Here is a 20,608-nt window from a genome sequence, read left to right as displayed (position 1 = left end):
CTCTTGTCCTATTGCTTGTTACTTGGGAGAGGAGACCAACACCCACCTCACTACAACCTCCTTTCAGGTAGTTGTAGAGAGCGATAAGGTCTCCCCTGAGCCTCCTTTTCTCCAGGCTAGACAACCCCAGTTCCCTCAGCCGCTCCTCATAGGACTTGTGCTCTAGACCCTTCACCAGCTTTGTTGCCCTTCTTTGGACACGCTCCAGCACCTCAGTGTCTTTCTTGTAGTGAGGGGCCCAAAACTGAACACAGTATTCGAGGTGTGGCCTCACGAGTGCTGAGTACAGGGGGACAATCACTTCCCTAGTCCTGCTGGCCACACTGTTTCCAATACAAGCCAGGATGCTATTGGCCGCCTTGGCCACCTGGGCACACTGCTGGCTCATATTCAGCCAGCTGTCGACCAACACCCCCAGGTCCTTTTCCAGCAGGCAGCTTTCCAGCCACTCTTCCCCAAGCCTGTAGCATTGCATGGGGTTGTTGTGACCCAAGTGCAGGGCCTGACACCTAGCCTTGTTGAACCTCATACAGTTGGCCTCAGCCCATCGATCCAGCCTGTCCAGATCCCTCTGTAGAGCCTTTCTGCCCTCAAGCAGATCAACACTCCCACCCAACTCGGTGTCATCTGCAAACTTACTGAAGGTGTACTCGATCCCCTCGTCCAGATCATTGATAAAGAGGTTAAACAGAGCTGGTCCCAATATTGAGCCCTGGGGAACACCACTTGTGACCGGCCGCCAACTGGCTTTAACTCCATTCACCACAACTCTTTGGGCCCGGCCATCCAGCCAGTTTTCAACCCAGCGAAGAGTACGCCTGTCCAAGCCATGAGCAGCCCATTTCTCCAGGAGGATGCTGTGGGAAACAGTGTCAAAGGCTTTACTAAAGTCCAGGTAAACAACATCCACAGCCTTTCCCTCATCCGCTAAGCGGGTCACCTTGTCATAGAAGGAGATCAGGTTAGTCAAGTAGGACCTGCCTTTCATAAACTCATGCTGACTGGGCCTGGTTGTCCTGTACATGCCACGTGATGGTACTCAAGATGATCTGCTCCATAACCTTCCCTGGCACTGAGTTCAGACTGATGGGCCTGTAGTTCCCCGGATCCTCCTTCCGGCCCTTCTTGTAGATGGGCATCACATTTGCTAACTTCCAGTCACCTGGGACCTCCCTGGTTAGCCAGGACTGCTGATAAATGATTGAAAGTGGCTTGCATGAGCACTTCCGCCAGCTCCCTCAGTACCCTTGGGTGGATCCCATCTGGCCCCATAGACTTGTGTGTGTCTAAGTGGTGTAGCAGGTCACTAACCATTTCCCCTCAGATTATGGGGGCTTCATTCTGCTCCCCATCCCTGTCTTCCAGCTGAGGGGGCTGGGTCCCCAGAGAACAACTGGTCTTACCATTAAAGACTGAGGCAAAGAAGGCATTAAGTACCTCAGCCTTTTCCTCATCCTTTGTCACTATGTTTCCCCTCGCATCCAATAAAGGATGGAGATTCTCCTTAGCCCTCCTTTTGTCACTAATGTATTTATAGAAACATTTTTACTTGTCTTTTACGGCAGTAGCCAGATTAAGTTCTAGTTGGGCTTTGGCCCTTCTAATTTTCTCCCTGCATAACCTCACGGCATCCTTGTAGTCCTCCTGAGTTGCCTGCCCCTTCTTCCAAAGGTCATGAACTCTCCTTCTTTTTTTCCTGAGTTCCAGCCAAAGCTCTCTGTTCAGCCAGGCCGGTCTTCTTCCCCACCAGCTTGCCTGTTGGCACACGGGAACGGCCTGCTCCTGCGCCTTTAAGATTTCCTTCTTGAGGAATGTCCAGCCTTCCTGGACTCCTTTGCCCTTCAGGACTGCCTCCCAAGGGACTCTGTCAACCAGGCTCCTAAACAGGCCAAAGTCTACCTTCCAGAAGTCCAAGGTGGCAGTTCTGCTGACCTCCCTCCTTACTTCTCCAAGAATCGAAAACTCTTATCATTTTGTGATTGCTATGCCCAAGATGGCCTCCAACCATCACATCACCTACAAGTCCTTCTCTGTTTGCAAACAGCAGGTCCAGCGGGGCACCTTCCCTAGTTGGCTCCCTCACCAGCTGTGCCAGGAAGTTGTCTTCCACACACTCCAGGAGCCTCCTAGACTGTTTCCTCTCTGCTGTGTTGTATTTCCAGCAGACGTCTGGGAAGTTGAAGTCCCCCATGAGAACAAGGGTAGCGATTGTGAGACTTCTCCCAGCTGCTTGTAAAATATTTCGTCTGCCTCTTCATCCTGGTTGGGTGGTCTGTAACAGACTCCCACCATGATATCTGCCTTGTTGGCCTTCCCCCTGATTCTTACCCATAAACACTCAACCCTATCGTCACCATCATCAAGCTCTAGGCAATCAAAACACTCCCTAACATACAGGGCTACCCCACTGCCTCTCCTTCCTTGCCTGTCCCTTCTGAAGAGTTTATAGCCATCCATTGCAGCACTCCAGTTGTGCGAGTCATCCCACCATCTTTCCGTGACGGCAACTATATCATACTTTTCCAGCTGCACAATGGCTTCCAGCTCCTCCTGTTTGTTGCCCATGCTGCATGCATTGGTGTAGATGCAATTCAGTTGGGCTATTGATCCCCCCACCTTTTTGGGGGGAGAAGCCCTAATTCCCCCATGACCATTCTCAGGCGCTTCCATGGTTTCCAGCACATCAGTAACCCTTGTGTCTTTGCTGCTGCATGGATCTCCATCCCCTACCTCCACTGAGATGGCAGACCAAAGGACCTCGCTAGCACACTGTCCCTCAAACATTGGCGTGCTGCCCCCAGGCTTATCTCTAGTGAGCCTGGTTTTCTCTCTTTCCCCCTTCAAATCTAGTTTAAAGCTCTGTCAATGAGCCCTGCTAACTCCTGTGCAAAGATCCTTTTCCCCCTTTGAGACAGGTGTACCCCATCTGTTGCCAGCAGGCCTGGTGGTGTATAGACTGACCCATGATCAAAAAAACCCCAAAATTCTGCCAGTGACACCAGGCTCGGAGCCAGGCATTGATATACTGGCTCTTCCTGTTTCTTCCCTCATCGTTCCCTGCAACTGGAAGGATAGAGGAGAACACTACTAGTGCTCCTGATCCCTTAACCGGTTGTCCCAAGGCCCTGAAGCCTCTCTTGACTGCCCTCGGACTTCTCGTTGCAACTTCATCACTACCTACCTGAAAAATCAATAGTGGATAATAATCAGGGGGCCATACCAGGGTAGGAAGTTTTCTCTTCACGTATTTAACCCGGGCCCCAGGGAGGCAGCAGACTTCCCCAAGAAGTGGGTCCGGTCTGCATATTGGGCCTTCTGTTCCCTTCAGAAGGGAGTCTCCCATGACAATGACCCGTCTTTTTTTCTTTATGGAAGCAGTTTTGACGCAGGGCGTAGGCCAGATTAACCTGGGTGACACCTCCAAGCTAGATGAACCATTGTCCTCGTCATTGTTCGGTTCCACTTGCAGAGCCTCGTACCTATTATGCAAGGGCACCTGGGAAGGTGGGGCAGTCACAGAGGAGACGCGCCTGCTGCGCCGGGCAGGAACTTGTCGCCATTGCCCCCTGCCCCTTAAGTCACCACGTTTAGCGAGGTGGAGAGAGGATAGGGAATCCTCCGTATCGGGCGTCCTGTCTGCCTGTTGGGCCTGTCCCAGGGAAGGTAGGGTGCGATTCCAGCAGTCTGTCTCTCTCTCTCGCACTCCCTGATATCCTCAACCCACTCACCTCCTCCCAGAGCTCTGTCACGAAGCGGAGGAGTTCCTCTACCTGGGGGCACCTCCCACAGGTGTGCTCGCTGCTGCCGGCCGGTACTGGTGTAAGAGCAGGGCACGCCCTGCAGCCTGGCACCTGGGAGGCAGCATGTTCCCACCGGAGCTCTGTCTGGGAAGCTGCCTCAGTCGTGGTGGGTGCAGAGCTTAGAGAGGCCATGGCTTTCTGCTGGGTGGATACCATTGCTCCCCGGTCGAGCTGGCAGGGCTTCAGCGCCCTTCCTGCATGCCCTTCCGTGCCAACGGCCACACCATGCCCTTACTGACGTGCCACGCCCTGTTTGCCTGCCCTGGTCGCTAGCATTCTCTAAGGGCTTCTTTTATACGTGGGGGGCCACCGTTTCTCCTGGCCCCATCCAGGTCCCGTCAGCTGCTGTTGTGCGAGCTGCGGGCTCCTGGCGGCTCTCTCGGCTCCGCCTGAGGTTCCCCCGGTTCAGGAACCCCCCCTGTACGTTTGTTATATTTCACAGCTGTAAAGGAACCCGGCTGGTTGGAAAGCCACTCTTTCAAGCCTTGCTGGTTATAAAGCTGATGGGAGCTTTTGGAATATCCTGCCTCTTCTTCTTAATGCTTCTATTTTATATTTCTTTTGAGGCCTTAGACAAATATTGGGTTTATTATCTTGTGATTCATAGAATCATGGAATATCTCAAGTTGGAAGGGACTTATAAGGATCCCTTCCTAAGATAAGATTCTCCTTCAGTTTTACTCCATCCTTATGTATGTGAAATCCTATGAAATTAAGACATGAATTTAATTTTGAAAATTAGTACAGAATAGTTATCTCTGGCTTGTTCCTGAGCATATGCAACATAGCAAAAACAGTGTGTATGTAGTTTTGAAACTATACTTCCCTGTATTTTTTATTTGTATAAAGGCTGAATAGGCTATACAGTGGGGCCTGAAGTATGCAGGAGACCATGTTTTTACCTCCAGATTTCTTTGCCTCCTGCGAATCTTTCCATTGCATCAGAATTCAATTTGATATGCTGTTGTGGTTTAACCCCAGCCAGCAACTAAGTACTATGCAGCCGATTGCTCACTCTCTCCCACCCGGTGGGATGGGGGAGAGAATAAAAAAAAAAAAACCCCAAACCACTAACCCCTCCCCACCCCCCCCAAACCAACCAACCAAAAAAAAACCCCCAAAACTTGTGGGTTGAGATAAAGACAGTTTAATAGGACAGAAAGGAAGGAAAATAATGATAATGATAAAATGACAATACTAAAAGAATTAGAATATACAAAACAAGTGATGCACAATGCAATTGCTCGCCATTTGCTGACCGATGCCCAGTTAGTTCCCGAGCAACGATCTGCCCCTCCCAGCCAACTCCCCCCAGTTTATATACTGGGCATGACATGATATGGTATGGAACATTCCTTTGGCCAGTTTGGGTCAGCTGTCCTGGCTGTGTCCCCTCCCAGTTTCTTGTGCCCCTCCAGCCTTCTTGCTGGCTGGGCATGAGAAGCTGAAAAATCCTTGAGTTAGTATAAACACTACTTAACAACAACTAAAAACATCAGTGTGTTATCAACATTATTCTTACACTAAATCGAAAACATAACACTATACCAGCTACTAGGAAGAAAATTAACTCTATTCCAGCTGAAACCAGGACATATGCATGAATTAGGGAGGAGGTACAGGTTCCTGGTATACTTTTTCCATATCATTCACCTTTATTAGAGTGCAGATAAATATATTTCTCTGCAGCATTGTATTGCAGAGGTGCAGAGCATTTAAAATGGTGTCAGGGAAATCCAGTTTGGAGGGTTGAGACATCTAATTGCAAAAGAGTAATACTTTTAATTAGCCGTTTTAGTGTTAAAATCAAGCATATTAAAGGGTGCACTTAGAAAATGTATTAACGGAGAGATCTCTGAAGCATGCCAATACTTGTAAATGCATCTGCACTCCATACGCACCAAACCCAAAATTGCTTTCAAGTAAAAGCTCTTATGATACATTTTTAAAATATCAGTGATATTAAAATTCCATGTTCTTTGCAGAGCCATTACATATTGTAAGTGCTTTGACTTTTTTTAAGCAAAGTGTTTAAATTTGAAAGCTAGTTGAGGCACAAAAAGAGTAAAAAAGAAATGAAATAGATGGAAGAGGTGGGGAAAAAGAGCAAGGCTGAATGTCAAAACAAACTTACCTTCAAAGTCAGGAGACAAAGTCAAACTGTCAGTCAGCCTGAGGAAAGTCATAGGAAATAATATCTGAATTGCTATTTCTATCCTTCTCTCTAAAATGTTACTGAATGGCATTAAAGCAGAAAAGAATTATTATTCAAAAAATAATGGGGAAATATGTCTTGGTAAAGTGTTCTCCCTTCACCAAAAAATGCTGAGCGCATTCATACAGCTGTCAGAGCCCCCACGTGCTATTTGCATATGTTTTCTAAGTTACATTGGGTACCAAGTGACACTTCATTGTGCATGGTTTGTGTTAGATCTTCATTACTCTGTACTCCGGTCATAGGCAGCACTGAGTGTTCCATAGCTCAGTACACATTTAAAGCTTGATCATGTTTTTATTTTGAGAGGTTTTGTTTAGTTTCTGTTGTCTTTACTACAGTGATTGAAATGGGATTGCAGAGGTGTAGCTACATACATTAGGCACACTGCCCTGGTAGTGTGGCAGAGCCTGGTAGGCACCAATTCTGTCCTGGTTCTCCTCTGCAGAAAGTACTAGTCTGTTCTCTGAAGTGCTTTATGATTCACAGTAATAAATTTAAAACATTTTTGTTTTGCATATAGTATGTAAGAAATCAGTCTGAAGTCATTAGTTGGTCAAAATGTTCTTCGTTGGCTAAAGGATGGAAAATGTTTGTGACCATTTTAAATGTGAAAATTATTCTACATATATGACAATGATCCAGAAGCATTGACAAACACAAGAGCAGCATGGGAATATTAAAACTTTCAGGATTTTCACAGATGGCTCACAGCTGCCTTAGAGAGTATATACAGTGATGCAATATTAGCATTGTAGCCTTTCTGGATAATTTTTAATATTGTCACCAAAATTAAATGTTCTGCCATTCACCTTGACTTCTGATAAATCAGTAATTAATGGTACGTAGCAGACAAATAGAAACTGAAGCACAGAAAGATGTTAGCCTCCCCTTAGGCAAAGACAGATCATAGAATGTGCTGTTCTCCGCAGTAGAGTCCAGTAGTGTCAATTAGTCTTAGACTTTAATTGCATTCAGCTGCATGGGAATTAGAGCTTAGCAAAGGAATGATGTTACTTCATTCTTGCAAACTTCACAAAAGGGGCTGTTTGAAACCTGTTACATGGTTATCTTATTGGTTCTGATGGTTATTTTCATGCACCTGTTGATTGTTTAGAAAGCCCTGTTCCACTGAAAAGCACAGATTGTATATTGCAAATAAAATTTTCTTCTCTGTTATTCTGAAGGTTAGTAGATACATAGAGGTGTATTAAGCTATAATTCAATATTGAGTGGGGAGTTAATAATTTAACAAATTGCAATCAGATTGCATTCCTGCAACTTAGGACATCATACAAAAAGTTGGTTAGTTTAGATTTCCAGTAATATAGTGGACTTTCCAGGGTTGACTAAGCATGTAGAGTGGTAAGTGAAATAGATGTCCCTGCAGGCATCAGAGATGTACCTGTTCAGTCTCTAACACAGCCATGAAGAGAAAAATCTAGCTCATCAACTACCATGTTATTTTCACTGACACATTGCAAAAGGTTTTAATATCCATTATTAGGAGAGAAGACAAGATGTGTTTCAAAGAAATGTCCTCTCTGTATCTACATATCTATTTAAATAGTTGTTGGAAGACTTAAAAGATGTAACTATTGCATCTTTAGCTTCTCTTAATGCATTTTCCATTCAGTGGAATGCACATCTGTTGAAGTGTATTTCTTCCCCCCCCCTTTACGAAAAGCTGGCTGCATTGGGGTATCAGCTGTGTTGATACAGATCTGTAGGGATCGTTAACTTCCTTGGCGGGGCTCCAAGTAATTGGAGCCACAGTCTAATCTCTCCTGTTAGGTGTTCATTGCTATTCCTTTTGGGGAAAGAAGATTATACTGCAGGCATTTCAATACATTAACTTTTTTTTTTTTTTTAAATTTTTTATAAAGTGTCCTGTAAATTATAATTTTGTCTCTGAGTTTTGGAACTGGATTTCTGCTTCTTTATGATTTCCTTTAATCGGGCATTAGCCTGATGGATCTTATGAGTCCCAGAGAAACTGTAGGAATGTTGATGTATGAGCGATAAATCACGAGCCAACTGCTTCCAGTCATACTCTTCCTGCCAACTGACTGTGCTGAAACATCAATCTTATTTTTAGAAGTGCAGCTTGTAGAGAAATAATCGTGTTCACATGAACACATACCATTATAATGAAAAAACCTAAATACATTGTAATACACAGAAATGCAAGTGACTTACAAAAGTAGCAAATAAATATTCCTAAGCTAAGAAACTATGTCCAAGACAAAAATACTTCCAGAGGTGATCAGCGCTCTACTGTTCCTGAAAAATTGACCATCTGGAGCAAGTAGTGGGTAGATCTTGAGAGTCCAGTTGATAAGAAAGGAAAAATTTACCTCGAGCTTGGAAGGTGGGATGAGCAGAGATGTTCAAAGTCATCAGATACTGAATGCTGACCCAAAGAAAATAGAGCAATACATGTTGCATTGCTCACTGACGCTCAGAATATTGGAAAATTAATGGTACATCCATGTTCTCCCTCCGCAAACTCTCTAAGCTATTAAGCGTTTGTGGTGATGTTTCTGTCTTTTTCTTTTACCACTCTTTGAACTGCTGTATCTCTCAGAATACTTTAAAAATATATTAGTGGAAAGTGATGAGAATATGAAGGTTATTATTATGTCAACTGTGAAGCAGCAAGAAAATTACAGAAGAATCTAGAAGAAGTAGCCATCATTACATACTGAAAAAAAGAGGTTGGATTGTGTAATGGGGGCAAAAATCTCATTTAGTCAAAGTTCCTTTTAGAAGTCTTTAGCAAGACATCTCTTAATGTGAGTCTGAATAAAGTCAGATAGTTCTTTTTTTTTTTTTTTTTCATTTGCTACAGTACTGAATTCATTATGTGGTGGTTTCTTATTCCAAATTTAGACACCGTGAAAACAGCTAATCAGAGCTACAAAGACAAGATTAATTGGTGTTAATTTCCAAACATTAGTGTTGGAATTTACTTTGCTTAATATGTCTAGACTTAAAATGATAGGAAATAAGTTGTAGTGATGGGAAAAAAATTAAAATAGATCATTCTTATACAGGATAAATGGGGGCAAAATTGGTTAAGTAGTAATTTCTGGGATTTTTTTTTAATATTCAGAAGATTGCTGAAGTGGGTTTGTGTCTTATTTGTGTTTTTTCACAATCACCAATTTGATCTACTGACATAGGAGAGCAGATCTCGGATCTTTTAAGGCAGACATTTCAAAGCTATCATCTTGGCCAATGTGGGGTAATAGTTCCAGAGGTTTTTCCGCTGCTTCTGCCTACCATTTGATGAGTACATGTGAATTCATTGCAGTCCTTTGGCTTTTAACATTCAGAAGCTGGTAAAGATCAATCTGTGATTCTGCCATAAAAACAGCTGAAAGGGGGGGGGGGGAACAATTGAATGTCAGAGCTGCAATCTTCTTTTATGCTAACAGTATTTCTTCAGAATAGCACAAAATGAGGAGAGAGAAGTCTGAACTCAGGCTTGATACTACTTACACGCTTAGAAATAATGGGAGGTTTATGAAATCTCATCACCACTCCTGCATCTCCAGGTAGCTTTCTAACCTGTTGAATTCAATAGGTGATGGAAAAGAGGAGAAAGTAAAGTAAGAACTCAAAGAAGCAACATGAAGCACATGTAGAAGGGCCAGGGAAAGGCAGGAAAGGACCTGGTAACTGCTGTAGAAGGAAAATTAAGCTCCAGCTGTTGCATTTACATTTGCGAGGAAGATGCCAAATATTGCTTGCAGCTTGATGAGGATGATCTCCAGGAGTATCTCTGCAATTTGTAGAAACACTGAAATCTGAAATGATCCAATAAATAAAACTATCCCTGCAGGAATAGTCTTTCTAAATTTCCAACCTCAGTCTGCAAGGAGGGGAAAAAAATGTAGCAACTAATACAACTTTGAAGTGTATTTATAGAAATAAAAAATTTCTTCTGAAGTCTCTATTACTTTCTTGATTAGATACTGGAGAAGCAGATCTAGGGTCCTGCTGATGGCAAGTAGTGCACAGCTTATACAGAGGACTGTCTCTGTAGTAGCTGCCATATGAATATGAAGTTTGAAGAAGATGGGTAAAAATGTGTTTTACACAGTAATCTGCAGTAATCTGGAAAGACCCTCTGTTAAGTAGCAGGATGGTGGTGTGGTTTCTTCAGAGGAAACCTGTTTTGCTCTAATTATGAGGAAATAAATGAATTCCAATAGGGATTTGACTGAAAATGAATCCGAGGCTCTAAGCAGTCTACTGCAGGGTCCTTCTGTAGTATCCCAAATGTGAAGGGATGTAAGAAAGAAGTTTGCTAAAACCTAAGTCTGAGTTCTGTCTTGTCTTTTAGTCTATACCTGCAGGAGGGCACTAAGGGGGTTAGTAATTAATGTAAGATGCATAGACAGTGCACAGAAGTAAAATAAAAGAAGTTGCAATTAAAATATACTTTACTTTTGGGAGGAAGCATCCATGCAGACATTTGCTTTCACACCTCCCTTGTATTTGCCTTAACATCCTGCTTTAAGGAAGCCATTCATCTGAGCCTTACACTCTCAGAGATTCTTGTCATTTTTATGTGAAGCAAATTGAAATCTAATCAAGTAAAATCTCTTAAGTTTGGAAATTATATTTGGTTTTTAAAATAATGCATCTCCCCATTCTTCCAGGCACAAATGTGTTTTAGCACATTTGATTTATCTTGATTGGTCAATTTTAATAGGCTAGGTGCTGAAAAACCAAAGTGGCAAAAGTCTTCGGTAGCATCTTAGGTAGCTTTAAGCTAATACACATAGGGCACATCTACCTTGTTACTTGACTGACAACTCAGTTGCTGGGTTGTTTTTTTTCTTATAGAAAATGTTTGGTTGTTTTTTGTGTTGGTTGGTTTTTTTTTTTTTCTTTTTCATTTACAAACCCCGTGTTTAGTTTTAATACCTTATAAACCAATACTTTGGCATTATAAATACATGCTGAGCATTTTGTGTTCTGTTTGATAAAGCTGTTTACTGGCTATGGGGAAGCAGATGTTGCGGGAGGAAAGTGGTCTTTTGAATTCTAGAAATACCACTGAATACTGAGCTCAGCAGGGAGTGAAAACCCTACTCCTGCCAGCTCGGCATGGACTAGTGCTTGCCTTTGCAGTCTGTGAAGGCTGTCCTTGCGTACGTGCTGTGTTTGATGGGGACTGGGGTCCCTTGTAACCCGCCCCCCCCACTGCGGTTGTGTCTCTCTGTTAGGCTCAGAGTCTTCCAGCAGCGCTGGCTCCTCAGGATCACTGTCGCGAATACATCAGCCTCTCCAAAGTGCATCTCTTGTCCCCGGGGTGACGGCCAGCTCTTCAGGCAGCGTGTCCTACCCTGAGAACGGGATGAGTGGCCAGGTGGCCCCCAGCAACACCAGCTATATCATTCTTCCACTTGAAGCTGCAGGGATACCGCCTGGCAGTATCCTTCTCAACCCGCACACAGGTCAGTACGATGCTTTCCTGCCTGGTACTGCCCTTTAGTGTTTCCAATGTCATCTGGGGAATCGGCAAATTTCTTGTTGCTAGACGTATTTTCCTTGAGGCACTTTATGAGGAAGCAAGTAGCAAATATACATAGCAGTTACATTTGGCAGGTTGTTTTTTCAAATCTGCAGGCAAAGCTGGATTGGCTTTCTGAGGCTGTTGTGGCATAGCCGGTGGGAAGTGATAAAAAACACACTCGTGCGGTCCCAGACAGGATATTCATCTTGTAAAGTCCTGGCACTCCTTGGCTGTGAATCCTCTGAGATCCTGTTAGCTTCAGTAAGGACAGATACTCTTCCATATCGAGCATGCTGAGATACAGTGCAACCAAAATACGATGTTAAAGTCTTAGAGATTGTGCTTAACAGCAGAATTTCAAAAGGCTTAAAGGCTGCATTTGAATTAGCACTTTAGAGTTAATTTTGTGATGTGAGCTGTATGATTAGCAATTGTATTTAAATCGGAAGTTTTGTGATAAGAGAAAGTTGTAATCTCTTCAGTTCCTGGTAGTTAGCAGCACTGCAGCACATAAACAAGGCACTCGCAGTCGCGCAAGTGCTGTGGACACTTCAGAAACCACTCAGCTTGAACTTGAGTGCTTGCTCAACGTTTAAGGCCATTTGTTACCTCCTTGGTCCAGATGAAGTCCAGATCATGTTATGCTATTACTCCCCACAGTATTGTACTGACAGCATTAAAAAGGTTTAGGGAGGTTGAGACTGTGATGCTTCTTCAGTGATTTGGACTATTTCAGTGACCATGACTAGCTGTGTTGTCAACCTTAGCTGAGTTATGCTGGGTTTAGAATAACAAAGCCTACAGTGAAATGTATTTTCCATTATACTGGGAGCTGAGAGTTGAACTCCAAAATATTTTTTCAAAGTCCTTAATAGAGCATTCAGGAGCTTTTTATTTGTGGATTTTTGTTTATAACCAGTATTTTATGTATATTATACCCCTGCGTTCCAATATTTTGGTAAAAATGCGTAAAGCTCATTTATGAGTCTACTGCTAAAAATACTTTTTTTTTGTCAGAATTCAGTCAACAAAAACTGAAACTTGCAGCATTTAAGAAAAACACAGCCTTGACAAACTATTAAACTAAGCTTTCCACAGATATTTAGAGATAGTAGTATCTGGGGCTGATCAATATATATCAGCATATATAAAATCAGGGAGGAGTTCTTGTTTGTTTAGATTCAAATGTGATAAGTTCTTTCCAGAGAGGCAACTTAGTAACTTGCATAAGCTTGTACTTTTCTAAAGCCTTTACTATTTATGTGTACTTTTTTCAAGCTATTACATTATTGACATGAGAGCCTAATACTGTCAGCATAAATGGGGATTTTGGACATTTCTTAAAAACTCAGTTAGGGGAGAGGACAGAATGGGAGGTGGGCATAAGACAAAACCCATTGTTATTAATTTACTCATTTCTGTTGTTCTGGTAGTTGACAGTTCTGTCTGTAACACTGGAATTTCTTGGTCAATACAGAAGAAGGCATTTTGTGTGCTGTCATCCACTTCCATACAAAACTCAGCAGGCCTAGGCAGAAGTCATCCATAATTCAGGTGATATGACTGAGAGAAACAAATGAAAGGAATCGCTGCTGCTTTGAGCCCACCAACAGCTGAGAGGTTGTGCTCGTTCCTGGCCATGGCAAGGATGGAGGCTGGAGCTCACCACATTTGCAAGCCAGAAGAGCTGTTTAAGAGGAACGTCTCCTACATCTGTTTTGTCAATTTAGCCATTTGCAGCAGCTAGCTCATATTTTTCCCTGGTACCTAGGGAGTCTTTTTCTGCTATAGGTATAATGTCTTTCAATACTGACACTAGACCAGAGCACCTCATCTTCCCTCCTAGCATGCTTCATTGTCTGCAGAGGCATCATTAAGAGCTCCATGTGTGTTAGTACATTTAACATTCAGGGAGCAAGTGTTTTTGTGTATATATAGGTTTGTGTTTCTTTCAAACCCTGTGTTTTGTTTCGGTAGCTCCCTTGTAAATACATACATAATAAAGAAAACAGAGGGAGCAGATTCTTTTAAAGACTGAAATTCTTGTCTCAGATGTATAGCTTCACACTGCTACCTGTGCTGGAAGTCAGGCTATACTGCAACATCTGCTGTGTTCTTAACATGCAGCAAAATACATGCTGCAAATTTGCCACTCTTTGGGCTCAGAATCTTTGCATCTTATTAGGGTAATGTTACAAAAGAAGCTCCGTAGGGAGGAGACTTAGATTGCTGGATGCTGTGATCGACTATCAAAGTGATGGATGCTGTCAGCAACATGGATGAAGAGAAGACACTTTAAAGAAAAGGAAAAAGGAGCTTTGTTTCCTGTAATGAATGGATTTTCTTTCCCTATGTAACACCATTCTTTAGCTCTTTCTTTTCCTCTTGCGGGGTGGCTACTTCCAATCTTTTTCTCTCTTTTGATCATAACACCGTGTCCTTTAAAGATCTTTGCTTCCTTTCACACTACATAGTCACTGACTGTGCAAGCCTCTAATGGCATTCACAGATGCTGTCAGTATCTCCCTGCTCTGATTATACCTCTCAGCTCCTTCTCAGGTGTTGGCAATCCACACTTTCTTTTCCATATCTGCAGTTTCATTTGTTTCCTCTCCTCTGCTTTACTCTTCTCCTTCCCCAGATAGAGAAGCTTCTTGCTTGCTTTGGGAAAGGACCATTTATGTGGCTATGCTGTTTTACTCTCCATTTCACCTACTTCACCAGTCTGTTTTACCCTTTAAAGGAGTCCTCTTGACGTGTTCTCTGACTTAACCCCTTTGGCAATTTAAGAGCATTTACGGTTCATTCTTACTCCTTTAAATGACATCACAATCTTTGCCTTTCTATCAGGGCCACAGTTCATAACTTACAAATATCTTCCCTGTTGCCATCTGATCTCTTCTTTTCATTTCTTATTTCAAGATTTCTTCACGAAAGGTCTTCTTTTTCATCTTTAAAAGCATTACTGAACCTTTTCTCTTTCAGTTCTGTCATCCTTCGCTGAGCCACGGGAAATGCTCTTTACAGCTTCCCTTGAGCGTCTGGCACAGGCATCGGGAGCCTGTTATCCGGCTCACCCAGTCTGACTTCCCCAGTCTCCTAAAGTACTTCTGGAGCCTGAGACTCTCAGATCTAGGGAATCCATGCTATTGTCACCCAGAGTGTTCACAGCAAGAAGCAGGAAATCAGCTAGTGGACAGAACTGCCCTGTGCTTCTCTTCTACTCACTCTAATCATGACCTTTCTCACTGTGAGTGTGAGACATGCCCAGTGTAATACGGTGACTTCATCCAGAAAGTCTTGATGCTTTAGAGAGAGAAGGCAAGGTTTCCTTAGCCAGTGCTCCTGATGCATTTCTGACCATGATTAATAAGAGGGAGGAACTGAAAGGCTGAGAAGTAGATAGAACAGGTAGAGATCTTTGTGGTATACAAAAGTATACACACAGAAGTTCATTATTTCACTGTTGCTTTCAGTCACCAAATTCCTCCAGATCTCCGTTTTTATCTCAGATATTCATACGTTAGTTACCTACTTTAAATGTTATCACTTCATTGCTAAAATTCCTTTTTTCTCATGGAAACATCTGTAATTCCTTTGATTTATGAATTTAGGATGGAAGTGAAGAGAGAACTGAGGTCATGGAAAACATTTTCCCTATAGAGAAATACCATTTCTTTTTTGTTTGTAAGACAATGAATTGGGTAAATTTTTTTTTTTTTTTTTAAACAAACATTGCTTTTGCAAGGTTACTTCCCCCAGCTAAAATATCTGAAGCAAAAAGAGTTCAGCAACTTAGTAGAACTTTGGACAGAATTTGTCCTGTATATAAGAGATTTTCAAAGACATCTTAAGTGTTTCTTCCTTGATAACTTCCAGTGCTGCCTCCTCTAATTACATAGGGCACAACTCTCAAAAGTACAGCACTGTGTTACTAGAATGTGTAAATAAATTAGTAACAAGGGTGGGTTTGGGTTTTTTCCTTTCCATACGAACTACAGTGTGTCAGGAGTAGTTGTGTACATTTGACTGCTACTGCGTGGCAATAAAATGTACGTGAATAATCTCTACCTCCACTGTTTGCTCCAGAGTTCAATTTTAGTATTAATTGATTCATCACTGAATGACTTCAAGTAACCATAGTATCTGAATCATCTTATAGCCATGGTAACCTTCCACCCATTCCTTGGAAAGTCATACTGCCAAAACAAATATCTGCTGTCTGCCTTGCCTGCAAAAAAAAAAAAAAAAAAAAAAAAAAAAGATGGCTGATACTGTAATGAGGCATTGAGAGTGACGAGCACTTTACTGTTGTAGCAGGTCAGCTAAAGAGCGATCAGTTAAAGCAAGGTTGTATGATTTCATGCAGAAAACAGTATGTTCTTAAAAGTGTTCAGCAAAGGCAGGATGTTTTGTTTCAGGTCAACCGTTTGTAAATCCTGATGGGACGCCGGCAATATACAATCCTCCCAGTGGCCAGCAGACGATGAGGAGCCAGATGGTGGGACAGTCTCAGCAGCAGCCTTCATCCCAGCAGCCTCAGCAGGTTCAACAGCCACAGCAGCAAATGGCAAGTCACCTTGTCACACAGGTAGGTGTGGTGGCCATTGGAAAAGAGAAGAAGCTCTCAGGGGTACGAAGGATGACCTAAAGGGTAGGAGGGAAGGATGCAGCTAGACAAAATATCAGGATGTTCTTCTTTTCTTTTGAAACAAATGGGGCCCATGATGTGTATTTTCAACATGGATGAAACAGATGGAGAGGGAAGATTCCTTTTTCAGTTCCATCTAACGGATGGTTTCATTTTGAAAAGGACTGTTAAGCGAGCTAGTGTATGTCTACATAAATTTATTTTGCAAAAATCACCCGTAAGTGAAAGCTGAAGCATTCATTCTCAAACTAGTGCAGTCTGTAATTCTGTCCAAAGAGCCGGGGACCTTTCCCTGTCCCTTTCGACAGCAGTGGGGTTGAGTCAAAGAATCAAGTACAACACAGGGCTCTACAAACTTTTCCATGTCCGGTTATATCAGGCCTGAGCTGTGGGTAGCCCGCTCTCCAAGCACCCTTGCCCCAGACCGTGGGTGTTCTGCCTGCACCCCATGTTCTGGCCATGACCCTGCTCTAAGCTAGAAGCTCTGGAGCTACAGCAGGAGAGGGGAGGAGCAGCGTAGTTTGGGCATGCTGCCACGGTATGTCGGCTCTCTGGCCCCTGGGCCAGCCGTGGCGTGTGGCCAGACGTGGCCAAGCATGGGTAGCAGAGTTTGGGTCTGGTTCAAACTTAATTCTGTGGATTGTTTGCCTGCTCTCCCAGAGCAGAGCAGGCAGAGGGAACTACTCAAGCAAGAATCCTACATCCTCCTTACTCGCAGAGCAACCAAGATCTGCTGTGGTTGTGTGGGTTTGTAATTTGGCACAGTTTCATCCCAGGTTACCCAGAAATACAATGTTTAAATTCAGTGAAGTTGCTTTGATTTTACTGAGTTTGGATTTACATGTTTGTGGCTCTTATTTCTTGATTTGGCCTTAGCGGTTTTAGAAGACAGAGGTAGTACCAAACCTGTGTAAGACTCAAGTTAAATGAGAGATTAAAATGAAAGGAATAGTAAAGCTATTCCAAGGTAATAGTGCCATAGAAAATTGTCCTTTCACTTAGATAAACATCTGCTCCAAGCTGATGGGCCTGTCTGTTGATAATTTGCAGCCTGTTCTTTGTCAATTTTTTTTTAGCTATTGTGTTCTGCCAAAGCAGCTTTACAATCATTATTTCTTTGCCTATGACACACTTGGAGTTAAATCAGTCATTATCAGCAAAATTCAAATATACACTTATACTGTGCTGCTCTTCCATTTTATCTCTGTAAATTAAATGTAGAATCATAATTTGGCTTTTCCTCACATCAGTAATAAGAAGGTGTAGCTGTGGCTTTATTTAATCTAACAGCCATCAAATATATGAAAATAGGCAGAAAAATCTGTAATAAAGAATTGTTTGGTATAAGGCTAAAATGAAGACTAAAATCACAGTACCTGACCTCTTGTACTTGGGCTGGCGATGAGTAACCTGCATTTTCAGAGCTGTGTTTGAGACCTTTGTGCTCAGTAACAGAGGTGGCGGTGGTTGTTGTTGTTATCTCTCTCTACGTAGGTTGTATTTATTGTCTTTCACTGTGTTTATTTTGCAGCCTGTTCAGGCAATGCAGCCATCTTCTCAGTCAGTCCAATATCCAGCAGTTTCTTATCCTCCCCAGCATCTCCTGCCAGTCTCTCCAACGCAGCAGTTTTCTGTGGTACTAAAGATTTTTTTTTTTTTTTCCCCTCCCCTTTTCTTGAAGTTGAAGTTGGGTGTGTGAGCATGAGTATGCCCTGGAGCCTCTGGGCAGCGCTGCGAGGGGTGTCCCACATGAGAGCCTCATCTAAATCCCCATTTGCCGTAATGCTTTTGGTACTGACAAGCATTTTGTAAGAGCGTTCCCACTGATTCTGGTTATCTAACCTGGAGGATGATGTTAGGAGCAGGGTTCTCTAACTGGTTAGCGGAGCCTCCAGAAAAATGTTTTGTTGTGCATGTGATAGGAGCTTGTGTCTTCCCACTTTGTCGAGGGAGCTTAAATTGCTAACTTGGCCATTTGAGATTTGGGTTATCTCCCTTTTATGTCCACAAAGACTGGAGAAGAGACCTCTAGAAATCATTATTTTTTATTTTATATTATTTTATCAGTATAATAAATCCACTGCCTGGATTTATTCCCTGATGATACCAGAGCACTTGGAAAACAGAGTAGTGGTGAACCAGCTGCAGAAGGTGTGGTATGCATCATGACAAAGCACCAAAGGACATGTATAGTAAAAATAAATAGAGTGCTTTTCTGGAGTCTGAATCTGGCTTGGTGCTTACAGGGCTAAGATTATACTGTTGTAAAATGAAGCTGACATTTTAAGAGGCACTACAAGATTTTTTTCTGTTATTTTTCTCTCTTGCTCTGGTAGTCTTGTTTATGACTGATTTTTTTCCCAAGGTAGAGATGTCACGTAGTTATAGTAAGAGATGGAAACAAAGCTGAACGGATCCTTGCAGCTAAAATAATGTTATTAATACCTGGTAGATGAGCAGTACCATTTAAAGGACAATAAAAAATGTTCCGTGCTGAACGGAAGTTGCATATCTCAGTGCTAGTTCTCTTGAAAAGTGTCTTGCAAGCATCTCAGGTTGTTCTAGTGATAGTCATAGGAAGGCTGATATTTTTAGTGGCTAATTTAATAGTGAAACTTCACCTGAATTAATGTCTGCAATGTACATTACATTATATGCACAATGTATAAATTACAGGGTTTTGAAGCTCTTGGTCTCTATTGTGCAAATCCAGAGACATTGCAGGCTCAATGAAGTTTCTCGCAGAATCTGTTTGCAGTCATTCGCCATCCAGGTAACCAATATCCTAGCTTTTTAAAGAAACAACATCAGGCAGACAACTTATGTGCCTGAATATGGATGTAGGATGATGGTAAAGTTAATAGTATTACTTTCTTACACCACCTAAAGATCTGCCAGGAGTGTTTAAAACGTTGGCCCATGGTATCTGCTTTCAGAGTGGGACGGTGAGTCTCTGTGCAGTCTTTGGCAGTGATTTCCATAAACAATTTTTTTTTTTTTTCTATTTTGAAGTTTCCTGCCAATAAATACATTGTGCAGGATGGTTTTGGAGAATGAACACCACAGGGATGTGAACAAAATCGAAGAGGCTCCTTTTAAAAAATAGCATGGATGTTCTAAGTGAAAAGCATTTTCATAGTGCTTATTCCCTATCTGTGAAGGGGTATAAGGAAGGGACCGTAATCTGCATATTAGCACATGATGGAGTTTTATGCTGGTTTTATTGCCGTATGGAGTGTGTTTTAATGTTGAGTATTTAAAAGTCTTATGATATGGGCACAAATGAAGATGCATAGCACCACATTTGTAAATCTTCGACCTTCACAGAATAAACTTGAGAGCATTGATTAGTATGGATCTTTTTGCAAGACTGAACAGATACTATCTAGAATCCTTGTATCATTACCAGCATGTAATGAGACTTAGGTCCATTGACTTTTTTTGGTACGTTCATCCTACCATAGAATTTTTTTTTCCCCCTCCAGTCAAATAAAGTACTTGTTTCTTTCCAACACTGAATAAAAAGCCTAGAAATAGCAACTGAAGGCTTAGGTTTTTTACATTCTCTATGTTCACAACCTTGGATTTTCAAAACAGTCCAAAAAGGCGAAGGTCTGCATATGAATCCTACTGAATTCCTCTTGGGATCATTTTGAAACACAGGTGAAATTACCAGCATATGTTTGGCTGAGGAATTCTGTGTTTGAGGGAAGAGGTATTCATAACATTATTTTCATGCCCTTTATATTTAAAATGTCTTCTTTTGAACACTGTAAAGTTCACTTGTCATTTTGGAGTAAAATGGGGGGGGCAAGGTAAAAGCCAAAATAATTGGCTTTTGTGCCAAGCAATGCCATTCACCTTGCAGTCTGGAAGTCTTTGTCAAAGCATTTATAGTGATTTTCATTTTAATTGCCTCCATTTTTGTAGATAACCATGCAAAGTTTGGCACATATTTGAGCTGAGTGATTCCTTTCCCCCTCATGCTCTGTTTGAACCTATTTTGTTTTGCTAATTTGCGTGTCTACTGCAGACGTCATGTCTACATCGTTTTCTACTGCCTTTTGCCCTGCAGCGAGATGACATGACAACACAGTTTAACCAGATGAGCTTAAGTCGTCAATCATCAGGAGACAACCCCGAATCACCTTCTGGTCCTGTCTACCCATCGCCTATCTTGCAGCAGCCTGCCCAGCAGACAGGTTACATTATGGCTTCCCCAAGTCAGCAGCTTCCCCAGGAGGCTTTACAGGTTCAGGTCCACCAGTATCCCAGCAAGTGCTGCAGCCGCCGCCACCGCCCCAGGGCTTTGTGCAACAACCACCGCCACCTGCTCAGGTAGGCAAAACCTTCGCTATCAGTTTGGCATGGTGCTCATTATAACATCAGAAAGAGAATATAAAAAAATTATC

The 20,608-nt window shown here is 42.4% G+C and overlaps 1 protein-coding gene across 1 annotated transcript in view; it reads left to right on the top strand.

The window, feature by feature from the left end:
• Nucleotides 1–20,608, top strand: part of ARPP21 (cAMP regulated phosphoprotein 21) — a 244,242-nt gene that overhangs the window by 175,825 nt on the left and 47,809 nt on the right. The window contains 5 exon segments of the mRNA XM_050890972.1: nucleotides 11,256–11,486; nucleotides 15,967–16,136; nucleotides 17,728–17,832; nucleotides 20,272–20,431; nucleotides 20,434–20,534. Of these exon segments, the coding sequence (XP_050746929.1) occupies nucleotides 11,256–11,486; nucleotides 15,967–16,136; nucleotides 17,728–17,832; nucleotides 20,272–20,431; nucleotides 20,434–20,534 (767 nt within the window).

Source organism: Gymnogyps californianus, chromosome 2 (assembly GCF_018139145.2).
Source record: "Gymnogyps californianus isolate 813 chromosome 2, ASM1813914v2, whole genome shotgun sequence".
NCBI classification, from domain to species: domain Eukaryota; kingdom Metazoa; phylum Chordata; class Aves; order Accipitriformes; family Cathartidae; genus Gymnogyps; species Gymnogyps californianus.
Note: the sequence above shows the minus strand (reverse complement) of the source record. Positions and strands in the feature narration are given on the sequence as shown.